Genomic DNA, 23,815 nt, shown 5'->3' with positions numbered 1-23,815 from the left:
TGTTTAGTACTTTTAAATTTAATGCACCAGAAATTTTCATAAGCTGTACTTATGTCTATAAAAATATAGCAAATAGTTCTGAGTTGGTTTATTTTGCACTATTATGTCATGATATTATTGTTGTTTTGTTATCAATGCAGTCTTCATCAATATTTAATGTGGTAATAATTGTTTTTGATACCTAGATGCTTAAAAATCCCATTTTTATGTGATAAAAATGCTAATAAACAAGGGATCTTTTGGGATTGCATGTTATGCCTTTTTTTTTTATTATTTAGCTGTGTGGAGAAACAGCTGCTGCTCTGTGAAATGCAGACTAAGACTAAACAGAGGAACCTGCTTCATTCTTGCAGTCTTTTTATTGCAAGTCATATGTGTAAAGTATTTCACACTTCTGAGCTTGTTTCTGAAGCAGAAGTACACACATTAAATGCAGAGCAATGTCTCTGAGGTATATAGGATTGACAGAAGTGTGATGATAATAGCAAAGGAATGGTGGTGTGGTATTTCACAGACATATTTCTAACCTTAATTCAGATGGTTTGGAATTATGACCTGTGAAACTAGATGAGATAAAAGAGATTGTGCATTGGTAGTATTAGCATCTAACATAAAGAACATGTAGAAGTCTAATAACAGAGGTCTAATATTTTGCTGCTTTGGAACAGATTAGGACTTTGCACATCTATTATTACCTTCTGAGGAAAACACTGTGTATATAACCAAGTATAGTGCTGTGTGAGTCTACTTTATTTAATTATTATTTTCTGGGAGAGCTACTGGGCTCTATGGAGCTCAGCACTTTGCTGCTAGTGATACCTGCTGTAACCAGACAGTGGGTTTGATCATTTGAAAGTTTTCATTAGGGCCAATCTCAAGGAGCCTTAAAACCATCACACTGATCTATTCCTCCTTTTGATAAGATCCAACCAACTGCACTCAGTTTATTACAACAACCACAAGAAAGCAAATACTAACAGGTTGACATGTTTATATTCTCTAGGGCCAGGATATAAAAGATAATTCTTACTGTAAGTTCTTTTACTGTATTTTGGAGGGGTGCAGGGTGAGGAGCATCTGTTGCTTTGCCTTTTGAGTTCAAATGTTAATATAACTGTTTTGTTTTCAGGTTACATGGTTTTAGTTTTGCTCCTTACCCCAAATCCTGTGGGTTGTGGTTTGGTTTTGGGTTTTGTGGGTTTATTTGTTGGTTTTTCTATTTACATGTTTCTATTTACATATTATTGTTTTTCATGTGGGTTTGTATTACTGTATTTGCATATTACTGGATACAGTCACCTTTTAAAGTACCATCAGAAGTTTGTATAGTTTCTTACAGTTTTTTGAGAAGCTTTCAGCCTCCTGAGTGCCCCTGAAAAACAGTTTCCTTTCATAATGTAACTGTATTTCTTGGCTAATGTATAAGTTTGCACTACAGTCTTTATCTCAGTCTTAGTATTCACATAATAAATACAAGTGTTCTATGAGGGCTTCAAGCTGCTAAAATTAAGCTTAAGAAGGATTCGGTACCAGCAGCTGGGTTTTGGCTCTTAATTAGGTTCTAAGCATTAAACTCCTATTTGTTTGGTTGATTTTTTTTTTTCTCCCCCTCAGCTATGCTCTGAAAGATCCTGGTGCTTTTTGAGATTTGGCAGTGGTTGTAGGTTCAAAGCCTAAGTCTGAACTTTAATGTTTGAACCTAATACACATTGGAGAACTATGTTCCTGGTGTTAGCAGCTATGAAAAATGGTTAAGTACGAGATGCTTAAACCTCAAGGATGGATAATAAATATTAACTAAATATGTACAAGTGTTATGTAATTTGACACTTTAATTTAGTGATCAAACTTACCATTTTAGTAGTACCTGCTGTGATGTAAATTTAAACTGGTCTATGAAATGCTGAGAGATGTTAATGGTCCTAAGTGGTTGCAAAGGATTGGATGGTGTTGTGGGTTAAGGGTTAACTAATGGACCCTGGGGTGGAACTTGATCCCAGTGGGTGGAAAACCCCACTCAGGGGTTGGCACTGGATTATCTTATTCCCTTCTCTTTCCTGCCTACCCAATATTTAAGGGGCAGGAACTTCTTGCAAGCTCTTTTTTCCCTTTTGCTTTGCTGCCTGGTGGGGAGCTTCTTGCTGGCTAAGAGCTGTTTGCCACGTGGTTGGGACTAATCCATTGCTGATGCAGTTTTGTATATACATATATCTGTATCTATGCCCTTCCCCAATTTCTCTGTAAATCCCTTTTCCCTTAATATCCTTTATTTTTTGTTAAAATTGCTTTCTTAACTTCTAATTCTGTGCAAGTCTTTTTGTTTACCCTTTTCATCTTCCCTTGCCTATCTTTTCCCCATGCAGGGGAAGGGAGGAGGGAGAGAGGGGTAACCTACGTTCTGTCCTGTGGGTTTTTGCCCTGGAAACTCAAATCAGGACAGATTGACATGCACCAGCAAGTGGTTCTGAGCCTTTAGAGAAACCATAGTCATTGTCATGTAATTGCAGTAGCAAGTAACCGTAGCTAATGTCAGATCCATGTCCAATTTCAATACCTATGTACCCACAGAGTCTCACTGAAGGCCTGCTTGGCATTATTCAGTAGACTAGCTGGGAACTGATTGTATCTATCAAGTGAGGCCATTCTGGATCTGATCTGCTGCAGTGTTCTATTGGGAACTGGCTTGTCAGGTGCAGTGGTGTGGCCCTCTGGGTCTGGAAAAATGGTTTGGTTTCAAATCAGAGATTTTGGAAGTAGAGACAGGAGCTTTTTTTTTTTTTTCCTTCTCTTTTTTTCCATTTTTTTTTTTTTAGCAGCTCACTGAAAGCAACAAAACTGGGAAAGACAGAATTTTCACTAGTGTAAATTAATTCACGTTTTCTTTCTAATGCTATGCTATACAATTTTAGTAAATTCTAGGTCTGGGTCAGATGACAGGTCAAAACATGGTGGTATTCAATGATGAATGCTGTTACTGAGTGTGGGGTATTAAGTCTAAACTGTTCTGGTATGTGAACCTGGTGAGAAGATAACAAGATGGAGACTTCATTCAGCAAATGCAATTGCCTGTGGCAGCAACATGCTAACTGAAGAAATGGGACTCTTTGAAGCACCTATGGATAATTAAAGGGCTGCTACAGAAGAAATAGCAAGAATAACATAATCCATATTTTTCTGATATTTAAAAATAACTTGGGAATAATTGTCCTATATTTCTTCACCTCTGTACATGGCTAGCAACATTTTCAAAGTCTTTATGGGAAAATAAAAAAACAAATTTTTATTGTAATTTGTTAAAAATAAGGAAAAGATACTCACTGTGAATACTCACTGTGAAAGCAGACTTTGCTAGGATTCATTATTTCTGGTTTCTGAAGCTTTCTATAACTCAGTGCAAAGACTGCTCATCAGCTTGTTCTCACAATGGAGGATTTTCACGGTGTACGAAGCTCGCAGTGGTAAACGGCAGCTGTCATCCTATGACACTGAAGTTTGAAGGTATGTAAGCATTGCTTCACTGCACCCCCCACCAAAACCTGCCTACCGGGAACCGCCACCTCGATCGTGAGGGCCGATCCTCCGTTCAGGGAGCCGCTTCAGTCCCGCTAAGGGAAACCGCTGATAGGCGGAAAGCCAGCCACCCCTCCCCACGACTGCAGGAGGAGAAAGCAAGCCTTGCCCCCACCCGCAGAGGCAGGGGGGAGAAAGAAAGTCGCCACTCGAATGGGACCAGCCCCGGGCAGAAAGCCAGCAGCAGCAAGCAGCCAGCGTAACCCAGCAACTTGCCTCGCTACAAAGAAAGACAGAATGTATCATTTCATGTGTGCAACATTCAGTAACCTTGTGTTCAAAGCGCCCGCGTGTAGCCGCATGATATTTCTATCTTAACTTGTCTCGTGATAACATTATAAATGTTTCTGTATATAGTTGCAAGCTGCGTCTTGTCAAGTCTCCATCTCTTGGACAAGCAGCAGAACTGCAGCCTTTCGTTCCCTTAATTAGAAATTGACTGTAAATATTCTAATTGGGTGTAATTGTAAATACTGAACCAGTTGTGGACTATATTGTTACAACCGTGCATCCGAATCAATATATATATAAGGTGATTAATAGTTATTCATAATTATACTAATTAATAAATACTGATGTTCATAATTCATATTTCATAATTCATAATTAATAACTGTCATCTTCCATCCCTAATAATTCCCTCACCATGACAACTGGGCCCATCCCTTGTGCTGATGGAGTGTAATTTAGCAAGACAAGAAAATGTTGTCTGATGGATATTGTCTGTTTTAAACAAGCTTTTTCTTGTGTTTAATATTTATTCCTGCTTATTGCAGTACTTCCTATTGCACACGCAACACTGAGAAGATAAACTGTTACTGCCATCATCCAGAACATCCTGCAGCAGCAGGTTTTCCATAAGGAAGCTGTTTAACTGTTTCCTTTTATTTAGTACAAAAAGGGACTTTAAAAATAAATTAAAAATAATATATAAAATTTAAATTAAAAGAATTGCATTTCCATACTGAAAGCTGCATGTTATTATGAGGACTGAGAAATTCAGGGAAGCTGGGAAATCTGGTTCAAATAAAAAATTGGAATGTACCTTTTATTCTTCTTCCTTAAACAGGCGTTTGTTCTGTCAGATACATTGTCCCAGTTCAGTGTAATGGAATGTGAAGTCTGGATTGTCTCTGAAGCTGTTGTAGGCCACAGAGGTTTGCTTACAAGTACACAGCTGCTTCTTCACTGCCAGCTAAAGGAAATGGAGCATACAGCACCCATAAAATACACAGGCAGCAGGCAGCCCAACATAATTCCCTAAATAGAGAGACCTGTGTCTGGGGGGAAGGTGGATTAGGAAACTAAATAGCAGTATAATACTGTTACATGATTTCTTGTAGTCTCTGTTACTGTTACAACTAAAAGTAATACATTTCAATGTGATGAAGTCAAAAGATAGAATTTGCTGACTTTTCAAGGAAGATTGAATTTAATGTGAATATTGAAGATAAAAATACCTAGCATATTTAGCTCTTCAAGGAATACCAGTACAAGTATGTTTGTCATCTAATAATTAAAGGAGTAACAGAATGTTTTTTATTGTCTAGTAGGTGAAAACAGTCATTGGATGAGTTTGGGAGAAAGAGGGAATGTGAGGGAAAACTTCAGTATGTTTGGCTTGAATTAGCTGCTTCATACTATTTATCTTGTGTTATCAGTAATATTTTAACCATGAAGGACAATTTAAAAATAAGCAAGACTTGTGAAGCAACGGAGCATTGCTGTGCCACTGTATGCAGTTTGCTCAAGCTTACCTGTTCTGTGTATACTTGTCTTGGTTTTCCTGTGTAAAACATTTAATTTTAAACTTGCAGCTTTATCTTCATTTACTTTGTCATTAAGATATTCAGTAGCTTATATGCCACTTTGATTCTCTTATTCATGCAGGATTTTTAAAATTAAGATGAAGCATATCTTAAAAAAACTACTGGTCAGTGTTGATGTCCTTATGTTACAGCTTGGTGAGGGTTTTTTCACCTTTTTTACTAGTTTTTCTGCATTGTACCAGGAATCATTCTATTGAAGTGTAACTGCTAGCACTACAGGCAAAGCAAAATGTTTTGATTTTTTTGTTTGTTTGTTTTTCCTGTGATTAGTGCTAGCTGTAGTCCACCCGGAATGAGTGAGAAAGTTTTTCCAGCTCTATTCTGGGGCTCAGCAGAGACTGTTTCCACTCCCCCACTGCTGCTCACAGAAGCAGTGATATTTGGTTTTGGTTGTGTACTTTGTCTGCTTTTGTTTATTCTCTGGGAGAGAGGAGGAGTTTCACAAACATAAAGAAATGCCACTTATCTCTCTAGCCCATACATTTGAGAAGATAAAGCTAAACTGAACCAAGACCACTTTATTTCTAAACACCGTCATCCTATGTGAAGATCTTGTGTATTTTAGAAGCATTTTCATATTGTACCCATTGCAGTGTATCTTAGTGTGTTGGCAGTTTCATTCTCACAGGTTCTATTCTGACATGAGGAATGCTGTTACAGCATCCCTGTGTTGTGGAAGAGGAGAACACGTGGACTTTGCAAGAAATGGCCAGAATCCCAAGCGTGAAGGAAGGAATCAAAGGAAGAGGGATCAGCACAAGAGTGTGCAGAGTTTTGAAAGATGGTCTCTGATGTTCAGATGTGTGTCACAACTTTCAAATCATAGTTTTTCATTAGCAGTAAGAATACTGGAGCACAAATTGGTTGATTGGTTTGGATGTTGTTTGGTTTGGTTTTTGGTAGCCAAAAAAAGTTACAACCCCTATAAAGAGGTAGAATGACTGCTTGTAAAAATATAGGAAAGGAAGCTGCCCCTTCATGTTTATTGCACAGAACACACTTGAAGCAGGATTTTTAGTGATTTTTCCCTGAGAATGAGCTGATGAGAACCAAATTTTAACTAATGCTGCTGGACAAAATGCAACTTTACAACTTTTTTAAGAAAATGTTCTACCGAATATTGGATCTGTCAGAAAACAAAGGAATAGTGCTGCTGTCCTGTTAGATGTTCAGATATACTGTGATCTAGATAGGGTAAAGAATTCATCTTTCATCACATACCTCGACATACCTTGATTTTCAATGTGCTTTAATTACAGCAGGTTTGTGATGTAGTTTGTTTGTTTTATAGGGTTTTGTGTGTGTGTGTGTCTTTTTTATACTATGACTCTACTTCTTGGGATTAATAATTATTTGTAATATGCATTTTCCTGAAGGATTGCACAGAATTGTAGTTATAAATTTACAAGTTAAAAAAAAAAAAACCAGCCTCACTAAAAAGAACGATGAAGAGTGGGGGGAAAAAAGAATATAACATAGACATATACGTTAGGTCTTCACTGTTTATTTATTTATTTACTTCCTGCTTGGATTATTATGAAGACTGTATTTCCAAAAGTGCTAGTGAAACTGAGGAAAAGGAGAGAGGGATGTGGAGGAGATTAAAAGGTGATCAGGAGAAAATGCAGGACAGAAAAGAGTGGGAAGGGATAGAAGGAGGATAGAGAGAAAGGGCATCAGAGAGAGTGTGAAGGGAGGGAGAACACGGACTTATAAAACCCCTGACATAATGCTAGCATGTATATAACATCTTTTAAATCATTATTTTCCCCATTTTGCATCTCTTTATGATGTTCTACTCACATCAGTTGCAGCATTCTTGAAACGGAAACTTCCTGTCATTTATTTGCCAGTAACCGCAGGATTAGTCTGGGGTGAGGGTCAGGCAAACTACATATTCTCATACTGCCCTTGTTTAGCACAGTGTTTCTCAGCCAAAGATGAGTTTCAGATTACAACTTTTTAAAAATAGTTACAAACTTATGACTGTATCCTGTCTGTCACTAGATAGACTAAATTCCCTTTGAAATGAGTAGGAACCACCTTTGTATATCAAAGGCAGGATGTGGCTTTTTATGGAGTAAGGTTACTTTGAAGGCACATACACACCTTCGGATTTGTTATGGAAGAAACATCTCATGCCTAAGCATGTTTTGTGGCCCATCATAGCTTGAAATGAATGTGTATACTTCCAGTAATGTGTTTACTGGGAATTGTCATTATAATTTGATCACAGAGTGGATAGATTTTTAAAGAGAAAATAGCAAATTACTATCTTTTTCTGACGACTCAGAATGTTCAAATAGACCCATATCCCCAGGCTCAGTACACTGATGTTGTCAGGTTGCCTTTGCTGAAGTTGGTCACCTGCAAGGTGCTCAAGAATTGTAGCCATAGCAGTAAAAGCACTTGGCAATAAGCACTGAGGAAGTTTTATAGAAAGACAGTCTTTGATTTGTGTTTTGTGGTTTAAAGTCAGTGGTAGGGCCATATGACTGTTGTCTGTAATGGCTCCTATTGCTCCTGCTGGAAGAACTTTGTATAAATGTGTGCATACATGTAGTTTATTTGCTCTTTTACAATGTCAAGCTAGGCTTCAGCCTTTTGCTACTGCTATTCTAATAACATTTTACTGTTCACTAACTGCCACATTAACTGTTTTATGGATTCATCTGGAAAAGGTTCTGAACTAAACCTGTGAAATTTTAAAGTAAAGTACTGATCTAAAACAGGGCACTTTGATGCAGGGAAAGACTCGAGAATGATAGATCAGTCATTGCCTTTCTCAGCTGTCTTACAGTAAGTACAAGGGTAGAGTTACTGTCAATTGTATTTTGTAGGCGTATTTGACCTCAGCTGTAGTGTCTTTTCGATGCAAATACAGTATAGACTTCCTTCATCCTTTTATTTCATCAACAAAGTTGCCAAAAACTGGTTATGGTGTGGACTAATGGACATGACTTGTACATATAGTGAAACAGGGCTAGGTAGGAAATGAATTTGAAGTAGGTGGCCTCTGTTCTGTAGGAAAAGTACATTGTTTGGGGAATATGTCAATCGATTATGATTAATGCAAGACTATTGTGATATCATCTGCCATGAACTCTGGTTAACAAAACAGTATTTGTCACAGAATGGTAAGAGTTGGAAGGGACTTCTGGAGGTCGTCTGGTTCAAGCCACTGCTAACATAGGCAGACCTAGATGGAGGCACACCTCCATAACCTCTCTGGGTGGCTTGTTCCAATACTATATTACACTCAAAATATAGAAGTTCCTTCTTAAGTTCAAGTGAAACTTCCTGTGTTCTAGTTTGTACCCTTTACTCTTTTTCCTATCACTGGTCATGACTAAAAAAAGAGCCCAGCCCTGTCATGATCTCCACCCTTTAGATATTTATATGCATTGATAAGATTCACTCTCAGACTTTTTTCCAGGCTAAAGAGCCCCAGGTCTCTCAGCCTCTCCTAAGAGTGATGCTCCAGTCTCCTAATCATTTTTGTGGCTCTCCTTTGGACTCTCTCCAGTAGTTCCCTTTGTCTCTTGAACCAGGGAGCTGAGAATAGTACTCCAGATGTGTCCTCACTAGGGCACAGTAGGGGATGAGAACTTCCTTTGAGCTGCTGATCTCTTCTTAATGCACTCCAGAATACCACAGGCCTTCTTGGCCACAAGGGCTCATGGTTAACTTGTCCACCAGAACTCCAAGGTAATCACCTCTGTGGAACTTGTTTCCATCAAGTCAGCCCCTAACTTGAATATAGTATTAGTTGTGACATAAGTTGAGAACTAGCTAAAACCAGTGAATTTGGATCTTAACGGAATTGCAAAGTTCAGAATGATGAGTTAGGAAAGGGAAAGATGAATCTGTTTTACTTGAAAAGGAAAGGACCTCAGCTGAGGGTAGCATTAGAGGAATTTTTGCTATAGGAATGTTCCTAAAGAAATCTGCTAGGGCTAAGGTAAGTTTTCACTCACAGCTTTTGTACAATGCTGTTTTTTCAGAAGATTAATTGAGCTGACTTTAATGAATAACACTGGTGCAGGAGAAATAACTGAGTTGAAGTGTTTTCAATTTTGTCCTTGTAGGACAAGGGCCTTTATACATCTGCCTCACTGGGTGATAGCAGCTGTTACAGTTTCAGACTCAGCTTTGCATTTGCTGATTATGTCAATTCTTTTTCGCAGCTACATAAACTTCTAAAGCCTTGCTGTCATTTCTCTATCATGGGTTTTTTTTTCGTTAACTTTTATCTTTTAGTCTGTGTTAATGAGCTGTGCGCTTTGTATAACATCTCCTGTCAGCCTCGCCTCAATCTCTAAGGAGGTGATGGAGCAGCTAATCCCAGAAAGTAATTTTCACATTAAGGACAACAAAATTATCCAAGGTGAAGTCATACGCAGCAAATGTGATAACTTTTGACAACGAAATGACTGGCTGTGCAGATTGGGGCTGAGCAGTGAGGATTGTCTAGACTTCAGTAAGGTTTTTGACACTGTCTGCCTCAAGATCTTCACAGAGAAGCTTACAAAGTGTGGACTGGATGAGCAGGCAGTAAGATGGATTGAAAGACTGACTGAGTGGCTTGGCCCAGTGGCACAAAATCTATTTGGAGGCCAGTAATTACTGGTGTACCTCAGGAGTATTTGGGTCCATTCCTGCTTAACATCATGAAAATATCATTAATCCTCTGGATGATGGTGCAGACTATACCATCAGAAAGGTCACTGATGACACCAAACTGTGAGTAGTGACTGATTAAACCAGAGGGTTGTGCTACCATCCAGACCCCTAGGACCTCAGCATGCTGGAGAAAATGAGCTGACTGGAACTTTAAGCAATTAAACAAAGGTAAGTTCCAAGTCCTGCACTGGGAAGGAACAGCCCTGGACACCCATTACTGTGGGCTGATTGGATGGAAAGTAGCTTTGCAGAAAGGACTTGGGGTGTCCTGGTGAACACCCAAGTTGAACAAGAGGCAGCAATGTTCTATGCAGCAGCAAGGGCTAATCATGCCCTGGATGAACTTGGAAGAGTGTTTTTTCTACATGGTTTTTGATGATTAGATACACATATTTGGATCCTGTATGTCTGTCTTTGGAAATTGCAAAGCTTTTATTCTTAATCATATTCCCTGTCATCTGCAGGGGAAAAGTTATCAATGTGCTTTTAATATAAGGTATTTTAAAATTAATGAAAGCTGTTTCCCTGGTAAGATGATGGTTCTGGGTGCTGCAGAATATGAATGGAATATCTGAAATAGCTGGTTATTTTGGGAGGGTTGTTGTTTTGATTGTCCTCTGTCCAGTTTTGTCATCCGTCCCTTCCCCTCCCTCCTGCCAAATTTGTTTATTTATACACTTATGGAGCAGGTTTTTTATAATGCTGGTTAGTAAGAAGTGACAGTTAATACTTCAAAACATTTCCTGGCACAGATATCAGGAATGCTTATTAGTGAGGCTTATAGGTCAATGTTTATTGGACATAAGAGAAGGGGTGTGTGTGTTACATTTCTATTGGAAAACAAGAGCTAACCTGTGTGAGTCCTAGAGATCAAATCTGCTTTGGCTTTTCCCTAGGTCATTAGAAACACTGTCTTGTCCCTGCTTCATAGTAGTGGGAACAGAAGTGGCATTGTTTTCAAACGTGCATTACAATTGTGAAGTTAATTTCAGCATTTAACATGGTACCTCTATGAAGGTAAAGAGAATGGGCAAAGCAATCCTGCAAGATTGCTGAATAACTCTAAATATGTTCCTTTTTTGATAAATCTTAAAAATTTCCTTTCTCCTGCTTCACATCTCTGGCTTGAAATAAGATCTTGTTCTGTATAATTTTTCTGCCTCTGTTGTTTAAGAACTGTTTTTATTGGTCTTACTTTATGAATTTAATGTAAATCAAGTTTATTTACTTATGAGCCATTTCTGTTATGTCCGTATTTGAGGACTACCATTATTTAGTTCTGTATGTTAAACTGTTAGTCCTATAGTTACAGAAAGATGCTTCCTTCTGTCAGCTGAACAAGCCTAACAACTGCAGTACAAAATATTGCAGATGCTGTTTAATTATAGTTTATTTTTTAATGCAAGCAGCAAATTAAGCAATGCAAGCACCTGTATTAAATCTGCCAAAGCTGCTGTTCTGTTGTACATAATGATGGTAGCAAAACTAGTTAGTTATCATTACTGTACCCTCAGCAACTACAGCCTTCTAGTTTTGTTGTGGCTGTGTTCCCAGTCTGCTCATTAATGTAACTAAATCACACACACAAAGTCCTTAGGAAAATAAGAGCATAAAATTGTGTTGTTTGACGTTTGATTTTTTTTTTTCTGTTTGCTTGTGGTTTTTTTTAAACTTGTTTCCTCCATAAAGAACTGAGGTATTAGATGTGGAAAATAAAGATGACAGGCAGAGCAGTTAAGGACAAGAGAGACAATGTCCAAAACAGATACAGTATTTTATTATTTGCATTAATTAGCCAAGTTCTGATATTTTCTTTAATTGAGAAAGTGTATTTGCATAAGTACACTTACCTATGTGACAGTCAGAAGTGAATTCTTTGATAATATTTTATTTCTTCTCCTTGAATTCCATATTTTGGCAGTAATGATTTAATAGGTCATTACCTGAAGATAAATGCACTAAATGTATTCTGGGCAAGTACATACCAGAAATGTCACTGAGGAGTAAATATACTTTGTCTTGGTTATTTGGTTTGATATATTTATTTATTTATTTCCCCCCAACAACCTCTTGTACTAACATAATTCCAACACCTTGGATATACAGAGACCTCCCATTCTCTAATGCTTCTAGAATGGGTGGCATTAAGATATTACTCTATACCTCCAAAGTGTGTATAATAAATTAATATTTTATTGTTCTATTAACTACCCTATCTGTACTACTTGCTTTTTATTACCCCATTACTATTTTTATTATTCCTAATGTAAAAACTATGCTCCCATTTTCTTAACCCCTCAATACTTGAAGTCTTAACCCCCAAATTTCAATTTATATGCCTCCATTTATTTTCCAACTATTTTAATTAAGAAGATACTCAATACAAAGCTAAAGTACCATGCAGCAGGTATGCATATTGGCACGACTGCTAGTCAAACTGTTCTTGAAAGTCAGGTCATTTTTTAACGTGCTTTGATATGATGCTCTGTCAAGAAGTACTTCAAAAGCCTTGTTTCATTTTAAGCTGGTAAGCCCTGAAGATATTATAAGTTTTTTTAGGTATTTTATGAGCATGTAGTGTTAGATTTGCACAGAGGCCCTATGTTCTGGGTTCGTGACAAGAGGTACAGCTAGACACATAAGGAGCTGGAAGGTCAAATCAAATAATAATAAAATATTAACCATAAATTCCTTTTAAAATTAAATTTTATTTCATCAAATTAGATTTGCTACAAGGAGGAAGTCTGCCTTAGATTACAGATGGTGATCTCTACAAATTTGGCTGCATCTACCTTTAAGGTTTGTGGGGCTTGGCAGAAAGCATCTTTCATTAAAATTAGATTTTTAATTTTTTTTTACTTAATGTGTCATTTCTCTGAGAGTGAAGAGTTGAATTTTTTTTTTTTTAATTTAACTCAAACAATAGGATGGTTAATTCTGAGTTATATAAAAATTTAGGCCAGCAATTTAGCTTGGATTAATCAGAGCATTTTCCTTTCAAATAGGATTCCATTGGCAGTGAGCAAAAGTTGGTGGTGGGCTTTTGTTTTGCTTTATATTTATACTGAATTGTATTTTAATTGTGTTTATGTTGGCTTCTTAAAACTGCCATGCCAGAACTGCCTTTCTGAGGGCTGTAACAGCATTTTACTAAACCAAATTCCTCCAGGAAATTGTTTCACATATATTTCAGCATAACTCTATGTTGTTCCATCTCTCTGGAGTAAACCAATACAATGCCAAAATTAAAGAAATCCTGAACATGTTGAACTAACACGTACATTAACCTACTTTTTAACAGATGAAAGTATTAAATATTTCTTATTGCTTGATTAGGAAGTTGTTTTACTCTTCCTGATGAGTGTTATAGTTCCTGTCACCTGTAAAGCAGAGCTGGGCTAGCAGTGTTCTAGAGAAGGACTGCTGAACACCACAGACTTAAACGAGGGACAACAACAGCTTTGACAGGAGGTGCACAATGGATGGTGCAAAATAGAAAAGAAGGTCATAGAGTAAGAATTGATGGCTGTACATTTGCTTTGGCTGAGCTGGAGTTAATTCTCTCCAGAGCATCTTTCTAGTGCTGTGCTTTGCAGTGGTGTAGCTGGGTGTTGATAACACACCAGTGTTTTGGCTACCACTGAGCCAAGCACCAAGGCTCTGCTTTTCCAGCATTTCCCCTGCAACTGTAGGTTGAAGGAGGGGATAGATCTGGGCCAGCTGACCCAAACTGACCGAAGGGGTATTCCATACCATATGACATCAGCTCAGAAATGAAAGCTAAGTGAAAGAAGGAGGTGTGGGGACATTCATTGAGGGTGTCTGTCCTCTGGAACAACCACTATGCATATTGAAGCCCTGCTTCCTGGGAAGCGTGAGAAATGAGCTAACTCTTCTAAAAATTTCTCTGAGGAACAAAGTTGTGGAGCAAAGAATTTTATTTACAGTGCTGGATGCATGCCTAACAAAGCCTGTATGCACACCTTACACCCCCAACTGGGGGATTTTATAACACTCTCCAGTTACATAAACCCCGTCCTGCAACAGCGTGGTTGGGTCCAAGAAGAAAATCCCACCCCACAACAACCAAATCCTGCTTTGCTTGTTTTGCTTTGTTTTTTCTGCGTTTTGCTTGTTATTATTTCTAATGTTTGGAGCCCTGCAGCTGCATGATTCTTCATTAAACTGATAACTATGGCCTGCCAAGCTACTGGTATACAGTATGATGAGGTACACACTCACAAGATTTTCCTGCTTTGCTATATCTGAACATGTGGTGTCCAGAGTAGCTCTTTCCCTGTGGTAACGTATTTTCAACACCTACTGGTGCTAAGTGTAAATTACTGAAAATTTCTTAATGGCTATATTGTCTTGCCAGGAGGAGATTCTTAGTGGAGAAGTAAAGCATATCCTATAGCTCAGCCAGAATGGAGTTAATTGTAAAACTTGGAAAAATTACGGTGAAGATTTTAAAAAAGAAGGTATAACAGGTATTTTTTGCACTTTTTGCTTCTGCCCCTTCATTTGGGAAGAACAAGAAAAGGCTGTCCATGACCCCTCCCATTTAAAAGCTCTGTGGGATAGAAACGAGTTGGGTTCAGTCACATGAGATTGATGCTGAATAACAGGAAATATAGAGAAAATAAAAGGTATGATGGGAAAGGGTTGAGCAATTACAAGAGAAATTTTTCTGCTCAGTGTTGGTCAGATTTGTAAGGATGACTCAACCTTGCAGAAGGATGTGAGAGTGAAATGGCAGGTAAAGTTAATTGTAGATCAGTGTAAAGCAATATAGATGGAGAACAACTGTATAGCATGTAGACATTCTCTCTCTTTTAATTGCTCAGAGTACAGATAATACAATGATGCCACTTCATAAATCTAAGTTTAGTCAGCACCTTAGTATTTGAAGTTTTTGTACTTCAGGTATATCTCAGAGGTAAACAGAAGTGAGAAAGCTTTAAGAAGGGTCAAAGGGATCGTCAAGCTATGGAGTATCTTCCAGCTGATGCATGAACTTATCTGGATAGGGTTCTCCAACCTAGAAAAAGTACAGCTGAAGGCAAGAACATGTGGTGAGTTGACTTGGCTGACCTCCATGTCCCCACCAAACTGCTGTATCACACCCCCTTCTCAACAGGACAGAGAAGAAAATATGAAAATATTCATGGGCCAAGGTAAGAACAAGGAGATGACTTAACTGTTACCATCACAGGCAAAGTGGACTTGACTTAGGTGAAAGAATTTAATTTGTTGCCAGTAAATAACAGAAAGGCAGTGAGAAATGAGAAAAAAAATCTTTAAATACCTTCTCTCTACTCCTCCCTTCTTCCTAGGCTGAGTTTTACTCCTGACTCTTCTATCATCTCCTCTTGAGGAGTGCAGGGATGGTTGCTTTCACGTTTTCTCACTCCTCACACAGCTGTGACAGTTTTTGTTGCCCTTTCTTAAATATGTTATTGCAGAGGTGCTGCCAGCATTGCTGACAGGTTCAGCTTTGGCCAGCAGCGGGGTGCCTCTTCAAGATGGTGAAACTGGCCTTCAGAGTACCTGTGAACATAAAAAAAAAAAAGGTACTTAGTAGCTATACAACAGGCAGATATTAGGTTAAAAGATGGGTACTGTCAGTACCATTGGCACTGTCCCAGTCAGAGGCATTTTAGCCAGCACCAGCTGGCTTGCATGCTGTAAGTTTTGAGGAGTGCATGCTGTTGACACTGTACCCTATTGAACTATATGTGGAAGACTAAAAGGTCCCCAAATGACCATGCTCTGTCCTTTTCTTATCTGTCCCTGTGATGGTTTTAAGGCTATACCTTTAATTTCTTCTCACAAAGTTCGAGCAGAAAAGTGAAAGAATGTAAATAAGTCACTATTGGGTGTAAGAAAGCAAAATAATGATTATTCTAAACACTTCCACTGGAGAGATAGAAATGTTTAAGAGTCAGTACTCAAAACAAGGTATGGGCAGTCTCTCTCAGTCTGTCTGTCCTGCGCTTCTTTTCTGCAGATAACATACTGGCATGCTGACCTTGACAAGCTAAGTTTAACAAACCTCTCTGCTTATTGGCTTTCTTCTCATTTGCCTGCTCTGGGAAAGGGGGGGGTGGGTGGGGGAAGAAGCAGGGGCCCCTCAGAGGAAAGAAGCACAGCCCCTCTGAGGGCCTTGGGGCCTTTGTTGTGTTTTTCTGTTGATTGTATATATTTGTAAATGTTGTGAATACTGTATATTTGTACATATTCATTGCATTTCATTATAGATTATAGTGTTGCCTGTAAATACAGCTTCATCTGCTTCCCAACTGAGTTAGCCTGGTTATTGTCAGTGTGGAGGGGAATTCCAGCTCCCCACTGTAACAGTCCCATAATATTTGGTACAGTAACAGTTAACAGTGCAGTATTAGTGTCCAGTTTCCTGAAGTCAGTAGTAAGTTTCTACTGTCCCTTCAGCTTTTTCACCAGCCAGATAGGAGAATTATAGGGGTAATGTGCATGAAGGATAATACCTCTTCTTTTCCCATGTTTGTCACCATCCTCTCACTGCTGGAGAGAACAAGGTTGAGGGCACTGCCTCACATTTGTAATTCTGGACTGGGGCAGGGGTGTAAACATCTCTAATAAATTTGTAGCTTTAGACTCATCCAGGAGGCTATGAATAAGGGGACTTAGCCTTGCAGGATCAAAAATACTGGAGATCTCCTTAACACATCCCTCTCAATCATTGCTTGTATGCCGTGGTTTTGCACAGACACTGCAAAAGCTGGGAAACAGGTAGTTTTAATAATAAGATCTCATAAGAAGATAGCAACCTGATTTATGGAACTGGTCCTGATGGTTTGTGGGGACTGATTTGCTTTAGGCATCCCCTCAGATGGTTGTTCTTCTGTCTTCTTGTCCACATTGCCCTCAAACTGCAGGGCCTCATACTTATTGTGCAAGGACAACGGGGAAGGCGAAGAGGGCCGGGATGGATTCCCCATGCTTCTCCTCACAAGGATCTCTACCCATCCCTCCCTGTTTCCAGGGTTGCCTCCCTCAGCTAAGGCCTGCTTCCACATATCTAACTCCCTTTTGCATTCCCTTATAGTTCTGAGTCTTAATACTTCATCCTTTAGCTCAGCCACCAGAGTGAGAAGATAATTCACCTGGTCACATCTCACACAGGTGTTGTCTCCTTCACTCTCCATTCCAAGTGCCAGGCTCCAGCACTCTCTGCAGCTGGCAGCCTGGACACGTGCATGCTTGTGCTCTGGCTCTGCCTGGGTACCTACCGTTTTTCTAGTAGCCTTTGGCTGAGTCATTACCATGGCTGGATCTCTTCAGGCAGGTGAAACTAAGTTTGGGGGGGTTTTATTGTTTGTTTATAAATATATACATTGCACCTGACTACTGTATTTTGCTCAAGCTACCACAGAAGTTCCTGTACTCTGTCAGTTGTCCCGGCATGCGCCGCTAGCTTCAATCCAGCCAGCCATCCAGAGGACTAGCTCTCTTGCCAAAGGGCGGGCGCGTGGCTTTGCTATCCCGCGTTTAAATTTCCCGTGGCTGATGTCACCCTTCCGAGCAGGCACGCGAGAAGATGACCTTGCTGGGCCTCGATGTCTGCCAAGGTCCTCTCGCCCCAAAAAGCCCCCAAAAGAAACCAAAATAGAGCACCTCTCAGGTCAAGCACACCAGTCCCAGTGCCAGTCCTGAGCAGTTCTCTTGCTAAATGGCTTCTTACCTTCATAAGCCTCCCTTCTTCAGCCGCTTGGCAGGCCAGCTTCACAGATCTTCATTCCCAGAGATAACAGGGACATGGCTGTGGGCATCTCACCCTTTCTCCTGAAATGTCTTTAATTAACCAAAATTCCTGTCACAAGACAAACTGCACAGTTATCTCACAGTCTGTCGTGGGGGAAGAACCTGACATCAGAAGCCAATCCTGCAATGCCCACAGTTACAAACACCTTATCATGAAAACCTAGTGCAATATGATAGAGGTGGATAAAATCAGGATTGTGCAAAGAAGTCTAGGGAGATGATTTATTGAATCATAGAATCATAGAATTGTTAGGGTAGGGAGGGACCGCAAAGATCATCTAGTTCCAACCCTCCTGCCATGGGCAGGGACACCTCACACTAGATCAGGTTGCCCAGAGCCACATCCAGCCTGGCCTCAAAAACCTCCAGGCATGGGGCTTCTACCACCTCCCTGGACAACCTATTCCAGGGTCTCACCACCCTCATGGTGAAAAACTTCTTCCTGACATCCAATCTGAATCTACCCCCTTCTAGTTTTCTTCCATTCATCATTACCTGACACCCTAAAAAGTCCCTCCCCAGCTTTCTTGTAGGCCCGCTTAAGATAATGGAAGGCCACAACAAGGCTTCCTCAGAGCCTTCTATTCTCCAGACTGAATAGCCCAAACTCTTTCAGTCTGTCCTCATAGGAGAGGGGCTCCAGCCCTCTGATCATCCTCATGGCCCTTCTCTGGACACCTTCCCGCGTGTCCAGATCCTTCTTATAATAGGGGCTCCAGAACTGGATACAGTACTCCAGGTGGGGTCTCACCAGAGTGGAGTAGATGGGGAGAATCACCTCCCTCAACCTTCTGCCTATGCTTCTCTTGATGCAGCCCAGGATGTGATTGGCTTTCCAGGCTGCAAGTGCACACTGCTGGCTTCTTATTCACCAGCACCCCCAAGTCCTTTTCTTCAGGGCTGCTTTCAAGCCAGCTGCTGCCCAGCCTGTATCAGTGCTTGGGATTACCCCGACCCAGATGTAGGACCTTGCATTTGGTCTTGTTGAACCTCATGAGGTTGTCATGGGCCCACCTCTCCAGACTGTCAAGGTCCCTCTGGATGGCATCCCTTCCCTCCAGCATGTCTGCTGCACCACACAGCTTGGTGTCATCAGCAAACTTGCTGAGGGTGCACTCAATGCCACTGTCCATGGCACCGACAAAGATGTTGAACAAGACTGGTCCCAGCACTGATCCCTGAGGGACTCCACTTGTCACTGGCCTCCACTTGGACATGGAGTCATCGACAGCCACTCTTTGGGTGTGGCCATCAAGCCAGTTCTTTATCCACTGAGTGGTCCATCCATCAAACCCAGACTTTACCAGTTTGGAGACCAGGATGTAGTGTGGGACAGTGTCGAAGGCTTTGCTCAGCTCCAGGTAAATGACATCAGTTCTCTCCCTTCATCTATGAATGTTGTGACCTTGTCATAGAAGGACACCAGGTTTGTCAGGCAAGATTTGCCCTTGGCAAGCAGAAATTAAGCTGGTGAGCCCATGCACAGAATGTGATAAAATGTATATTTTTATATATTTTATAATCAATATTTCCCAGTGGTGGTATCTTCAAACACCACTGTAACTTATTTACAAAGTGTATTTACAGGTTTGATTATTTGGTTGTGGGTATTACATTCCACATATGAAGACAGTTAAATGATTCAAGCACAGATCTAAGAATATCCAATACAGTGATTCAAATTGGAAATAAAGGTTCTGTGATCTGTGGTTTCCCACAAATTGGACTCTGTAGGAGATTAGCTGGGTACTCATGACTTGCTTCTCTGTCTGGTATCTCTCCCAATGCTGTGACTACAGTTTGAGTTGCCCTTGGCTTGGACAGGCCTAGCAGGCCTCTCTGTCTCTTGTGTGTTCCATCACTGGGCTGTAGTCTTTCCGTGGCTCTTCTGAGATTCTCTTGGAGCTTTTCCCTTTCTGATTTGGTCCAGGTGCAAGGCCTGGGTGTAGTTGGTGCCTGTTAGTGCAAGCCCTTCAACTACTACTCCAGCAGCATTTGGCTCTAGTTGCTCACTGGGTAGGAACAAGGCAAGTTGCCTGACTTCTTGGCTGGTTTGAATACTGTCCCAAGACAATGAATGCCCTTTGGTAACACAGAACCCTGATAACTGGACCTATGGGATGGGGCATATCCAGACATGGCCAGGGGCATACACAGTTCACAGCTGTGTCACAAAGTTAATTACACATGGTACATGTTTATCCGGACCCCAGGAAGTGTCCAGGTTGGCACATTCACAGGTGCTTACAAGGTTAATCACACATGCTATACATTTGCCTTGACCATCTGGACCCCAGGAACTGACCAGGTAAGCACATTCACAGGTGCTTAGTCCATTGTCTAGGCTAGGGCATGTCGTGGGTTTTGACCCTTCAGGACACAGAACAAATGATGTTATCATGAGTTGTAGAGCTCTGAAACTCATTACTAAAATGTGTTGAGCATGCAAAAGTTTTCCATGGATTTAAGGTGAGACCTGCTCAAGTTCTTGAGAAATACAGTAAATCTACTGTAGCATTACAGCTCCTGTAGCAAATTTAGCTACTTAATTTTTAAGTAAAATTCTAAAATTTCTAAGCTAAATTCTAAGTCCTAACTTCTAAGATGCAAGAATGGTTTTGTGGCAAAAGTGTCATATGTTCTGACCCCTCTTTTTACTCCTCTTTTGCCTACAACTTAAAAAATTCATTGAAGATGAGACACTGCCTGAATACACCCTTTCTATGAGTTGGTGCAGACATTTTTCTATTGTATGGTTATGTAGGAAAGAGCAGAGGAACAAGGCTTATGTCCTGAAAAATATTAGGATATGTATTCTTGTGTCCTGTAAATGGGCTTAAAACAATATGTACGTGCAAAATGTTGTATAAATTAGGTCACTTGATATATGACTTTGCAATCTATATTTGAAAGGGTTTTTTTCCCAGAGCAGCTTACAGTAATTAATGCCTTTTTTTGTAATTTCAGCTAGCACATTTTCTATCAGTATTTGTATAGGAATTAGTAGAAATGTGAAACTAAGTAATATGGCCTAATGATACAATTCTTCCCTAAATTCAGTATTAGTACAGGCTTTATTGTTAAGGTGTCAGTGGTACAAAAACTTTGTGCAAACATCTCAAAGTTGAGAAATCTGACCCTTACACAAAGAAAATTTCTTTATTTTGTAGTCATCTGCCTTGCTTGTTATGTAATCTGACTTCTGCCTGCAGGATAGTTAAACATTGTAGAATGTATTACAATATACTTACGTGCCTTTTAACAGAAAAAAAACCCTTCTAAATCCAACCACAAAAGGATTTTGACTAAAGCAATATAGATTATGGGGAATAGAAAATTCAGTTAGTGGTGACTCCTATTCACGTGCAGATAAAGTGCACACAATTCCATGTATTTACAAATATTCTCAACTGCCAGGATTTGCAAATACAATACTTTTTGTCTCTGTCCTCTTTGTCCCTCCCCCAGGCACAGGAGAAAATCTCAGGAGTACTTTCATTAAACAAATGAGGATTATTCATGGATCAGGTTACAAAGAGGAAGACAGGAAAGGCTTCATAAAACTGGTTTACCAAAACATACTTAATGCTATACAAGCAATGATCAGAGCCATGGATACTCTCAAGATACAGTACACATCCAAAGAGAATGAGGTAAGCCAATACCAAGAAAATTATAGCTTCAGTCCACGAAATTTCAGTTTGTGCAGACATTATCTGAGTCATAACCCTCTACAAGCAGAATCTTAGAAGTCCCTATGTCTTGTAGGGGTTTTGATGCCACACTGTCTGATTTTACAAACAACAGGGAGTTCCTACTGGAAAGATGGGCAGGATGAGCAGGGATTGGATAGAGCTGGGTAGGAAGGGAGAATTTTCTAAGTTGCAAGTGAGTAATAAGTACCAAAAAAAGAAACCTTTTTTTTGGAATCTAAGTTAGACTATGCATGACAGGAATATGCAGACAGAACCTGTTGTGACAATAGAACTCAGAATGAGGAATTTTGCATCTGTTGTAGGAAAATACCAGATCTGCTTGATGCTGATATGCTTTGAAACATGCTGCCTAGAGCCCTTCATAGAATTGGTAGCAACCTTTATGTTCTTATATAACTCGAATATGTAAAGCTGTTCTGCAATAATTTTTAGTTTCAATGTGTGTTATATAATTACATTTTTTTGTTTCAGTGATTATAATTACAGACAATCATACATTTATTTGCCTATACAGAAAAGAATCCTGCTTCAGTTAAATCAATTTCATTCTTTGCATCCATCCTTTGTATCACTTGTTCAAATATTGTGATGAATAAATAAGCAAATTGCAGGTTTGGGTGATAATTGATTAATTTCAGAGGGATTTTGAGTTGGCTAAATTCTGTTAAGATAGGGAAGACTGTTGGAAGTATCAAGGCAGAAGTAATTTGTAGAATTTACGGTTTTACTTAACTGAAGGATTAGATGAAGAAAATACAGTTGATATTTTTGAATGAAAAGTAAACTATGATTGCATGTGAACAACAAAAATTTTTAGATTTTTAATATTTAAATTTGTTTGTGTTGTATATTCTCCTTAGGGTTATAGGGAATGATAGATAATGTTTAAAACGAAAGACTGAAAAATGAAAATCCTTTTATTTTTTTATCACAAAAGAGCAGATGGTGTCAGCAAAACCAAATGTTGGACTTCAGAGAACTGAAGTATTGGTGTAATTCTTTCCGACCTGAGAAAAGTATTCTGAGGATGATGTTATGAATTAATACAATTATAAATTATTTATTAATTTAACTCCAGCACCCATGTAACTATATACCAAAGTTATGAAATATCATACAGGTTCATGTGTTTGGTCGAGAATATCTTCAGAATATAGGAATGGTTACAGATAGTTTGAGAAAACAGTATTTGCAAAACATACATCCAAAAGCAGTATGTTACACCTATTGACAAAAGGCAGCTATTTCCTGGAGTCTTTAGGAATATTACAATTTACTCACAGCACTACTTGCCAATTATGGGAATTTCTCTGTTGTCTTTCACTTAGGTGATGAACTACCCTAAATTTTAGACTCACAGAATTGTTTCAGTTGGAAAGACCTCTCTAAGACCAAGTCCTAAGCGTTGACCTAACACCACCTTGGCAATTAAACCATATCCCAGAGTGCTGTGTCTATGCATTTTAGAACGTCCTTAGGGACAGTGACTTCACCACAGTATCACAGTATATTAGAGGTGGGAAAGGACCTCAAGAGATCATTGAGTCCAACCCCCCTGCCAAAGCAGGATCACTTAGGGTAGTCCACACAGGAATGCATCCAGGTAGGTTTTGAAAGTCTCCAGAGAAGGAGACTCCACAATCTCCCTGGGTAGCCTGTTCCAGTGCTCTGTCACCCTCACTGTAAAGAAGTTTCCCCTCATGCTGAGGTGAAATGTTCCTGGACAACCTATTCCAATGCCTGACCACTCTTTCAGTAAAGAATTTTTCCTAATATTGTGTCTAAACCTCCCCTGGCACAATTTTGGACCATTTTCTCTCATTCTGTCACTTGATATTAGGGAGAAGAGACCAACACCTATCCCACTACAACCTTAAGTACCTTTATGGAGCAATAAAGTCTCTGTCAGATTAAACTACCCCAGTTCCTTCAGCCACTCCCCTTATTCAGAGATTCATTGTCCTTCTCCGGATGTGCTTCAGCACCTCGATGTCCTTCTTGACCTGAGGGGCCCAAAACGGAGCACAGTATTCAAGGTGCAGCCTCACCAGTGCCAACTACAGGGGCACAATCACTTCCCTACTGATACAGGCCAGGATGCTGTTGGCCTTCCTTACCACTGGAGCACACTGCTCACTCGTATTCAGCCATCTGTCAACCAGCACCCCCAGGTCTTTTTCTGCCAGGCAGCTTTCCAGCCACCCTCTGCCATAC

General features: G+C 39.7%; 1 protein-coding gene across 1 annotated transcript in view; it reads left to right on the top strand.

Annotated features, from left to right (window-relative positions):
- The window catches only part of LOC128979453 (guanine nucleotide-binding protein subunit alpha-14-like), a 95,769-nt gene that overhangs the window by 7,284 nt on the left and 64,670 nt on the right, over window positions 1–23,815 (top strand). Inside the window, 1 exon segment of the mRNA XM_054397673.1 lies at window positions 21,354–21,538. Coding sequence (XP_054253648.1) covers window positions 21,354–21,538 — 185 coding nt within the window.

This window comes from Indicator indicator, chromosome Z (genome assembly GCF_027791375.1).
Source record: "Indicator indicator isolate 239-I01 chromosome Z, UM_Iind_1.1, whole genome shotgun sequence".
In the NCBI taxonomy this organism is placed as follows: Eukaryota; Metazoa; Chordata; class Aves; order Piciformes; family Indicatoridae; genus Indicator; species Indicator indicator.
The sequence above is the reverse complement of the archived record's forward strand: the minus strand, read 5'-3'. Positions and strand labels throughout refer to the sequence as shown.